The 2,500-nt window shown below is 37.8% G+C and overlaps 1 protein-coding gene across 5 annotated transcripts in view; it reads right to left on the bottom strand.

Moving 5' to 3' along the window:
* LOC113827706 (uncharacterized) overlaps positions 1 to 2,500 on the bottom strand; it is a 28,535-nt gene that overhangs the window by 1,504 nt on the left and 24,531 nt on the right. For all 5 annotated transcript variants that reach the window (XM_070129041.1, XM_027380583.2, XM_070129042.1 and 2 more), the window contains one exon: positions 1 to 1,972. This exon is cut by the window's left edge and continues 1,504 nt beyond it. In XM_070129041.1, coding sequence (XP_069985142.1) covers positions 1 to 1,972 — 1,972 coding nt within the window. The remainder of the gene's footprint in view (positions 1,973 to 2,500) is intronic.

Genomic DNA, 2,500 nt, shown 5'->3' with positions numbered 1-2,500 from the left:
AAGAAGTCAGTAAAGAATATACTCCAAGCACAAGTCTTGCACCACATTGACACTTCAAAGGTTTCTGTATTCAGAATGGCTGATCTAGCATCAACCGATTCCATACAACCAGGGCAATATTCTGTCCTTCGTCTTAGCTTTATACAGCGGACCGGTCTCTCGGGATGTTTCTGCACTTCTAGATACTTTGAGAGGGAAGTCGTTTTGTGTTCCAGCCTTGCTATTTTTACAGATTTAGGTAAGGGCTTGTAACTCTCTTTTCGTTTTAGTTTTTCACCTGTTAGTGTAATACATGTTTCTCTCTCTTCTTTTATAGTACTATCATTTACTTTTTTTCCCATCTCTCTCTCATCAACAGCTTGGAGTGATGAGGTATTCATACTCTCTTCCAGTACCTCCTCCTTGATATCCAGGCCAATAAAAGGGCTATCAATGTCATGGCAGATATCATCCATCTGACATCCACTGTCACTAGGAGACACTGGGCTTTGCTTGATATGATCATTCACTGTTTCATATTGAGTCACAGGAAGTTCCCCTTTGCTGATGCTGACTTCATTCTCTAATTTTAGGTTGTCTTCCAATTCACTGGAAGTCTCTCTTTCTATCACCATGGTTTTGCTTAATTGCTCCTCTCCTAGCAAATTCACACTGCTATCCTTTGATGCACACTCCTTGCCTACTATCTTACTTTTCTCCGTGGACGAATTATCTTTCTCATGTATGATTGTTCCATCACATTTGCCATTGGCTATCTTCTCCTTAGGCATGTTCTCTACTAAAGAAGTTTGTTCCACACATGCTTCAGCCACTGGTGTTGTGGAAAGTGTGCCTTCCACTTCTTTATTTCCAGATTTTTGGTTTGTTACATTTTCCTTTGCATTTGCTTGGTATTCTAAAACATCACATGGAGCAATTCTCTTGGCCTTGAGGAGTCTCTGAAAGGTTTTATGACTTGCATTTATATGGGCAGTATCTTGTTGTACAGCATGTTTCTCTTTTCTTATATGATTTAGGAGAAGTTTGAAATTCTTGAAATTCTGGAAACAAACTTTGCAAATATTTTTCCCAGTACATTTTCCTCTATGCTTTTTAAAAGTCTTTAGATATATGAAATAAGTATTACACATCTGACAAAAAAATAGAGTATGAAGGCCTTTTGTTGTCAGGTTTTCTTTTCCGGTTTGATTAGGTCCATTGTTGTTGCATTCATCGGGCGGAAAATTTTTTGTATGTTGTGAACTCTTTTCAAACTCCTCTTCTAAGACATCTGGAAATGGCAGAATATGTGCTTGACTGTTATATGCTGTAGATGTACTACATTGATATGAGGAAGAGTTGTTTTGACTCTTTAGTACTGCTTTCCCTTTCCCTTGACTGTTCTGCCTATTTTCGCTATTATTCAGATGCTGCTTCACAGAAAGGTATTCACTTGTAAAAACTCTGCCCTCTCTACACAGACTAATATACTCTGCCTTTGACACTCTCCTCCAGTCTTCCTTGGCCACAACTTTATGTTGGCTGACACTGATGTGCCTATGCAGGTCTGCACGGTTACTGAAGGACCTTTTGCAAACTTTGCACATTGGATAAATTCTGCAAAGTTTTAAATGTTGTTGGAAATCGTAATTATTGGTGAAATAAATTTCACATGAATCACAATACTTCAGGGAGTAAAACATTGTGCTATGATCGTTGCTTGTGTTATCATTCAAGAGCCACTCAAATGGAACACAATCTTCTTTGCTGTTGGCACTTTGTTTAAGCCATGCCTCCCAACTTTCTGCAAAGCTGATTACAGGAGTAGAGTCTGGCGCATTTTTGTTTGTCTGAAACCAACTGTCGTCAACAGAGATACTGTTATCGAGATCTTCGTCGCTGTAGCAAAGTTTATCACCATCACCAATACTTCCTCCTTCCCAATGGCTGTGGAGATCCCTGTTACCTTCTTCACTAAAGCTCCTTCTCATTCCTTAAAAGATAGACAATAATGTTAATTTGCTTATTTTGTATCATAAAGCCTTACAAATTTTGATTTTGAATATCAAAAAACCACCAATCATCAATCTATAACATATAATGATCTGATATCAAAGAATCATAATACTTAATTTTCCTAAAATTAATATCAATTAATATTTCAACATTATTTACACCTTACAAACATGTCAATTGGATAATATAATTTCAAGGAGAAAAGGATGAAATAGCAATAAGAAAAAAGAAAAAGAAAAAGGAGGGAGAGGAACAACAAAAAACAGTAAGAGAAAGTTGAGCTGAATGAGGATGAAGAAATTGAACTGAATGAGGAAGCTCAGGAGGAAGAAAATTAACTGAATCAGGAAGAAGAGGAAGACATTCATTGGAAGGAGAAGAAAGGAAAGTAGGAGGAGAAAGAAGAGGAGTAAGATGTTCACTGGAAGGAGGAGGAAGGCAAGTAGGAGGAGGAAGAAGAGGATGAGGATGTCCAATGGAAGGAGGAGGAGGATGTCCACTGGGA

The sequence above is a fragment of the Penaeus vannamei genome, chromosome 13 (assembly GCF_042767895.1).
Source record: "Penaeus vannamei isolate JL-2024 chromosome 13, ASM4276789v1, whole genome shotgun sequence".
Lineage (NCBI taxonomy): Eukaryota > Metazoa > Arthropoda > Malacostraca > Decapoda > Penaeidae > Penaeus > Penaeus vannamei.
Note: the sequence above shows the minus strand (reverse complement) of the source record. Positions and strands in the feature narration are given on the sequence as shown.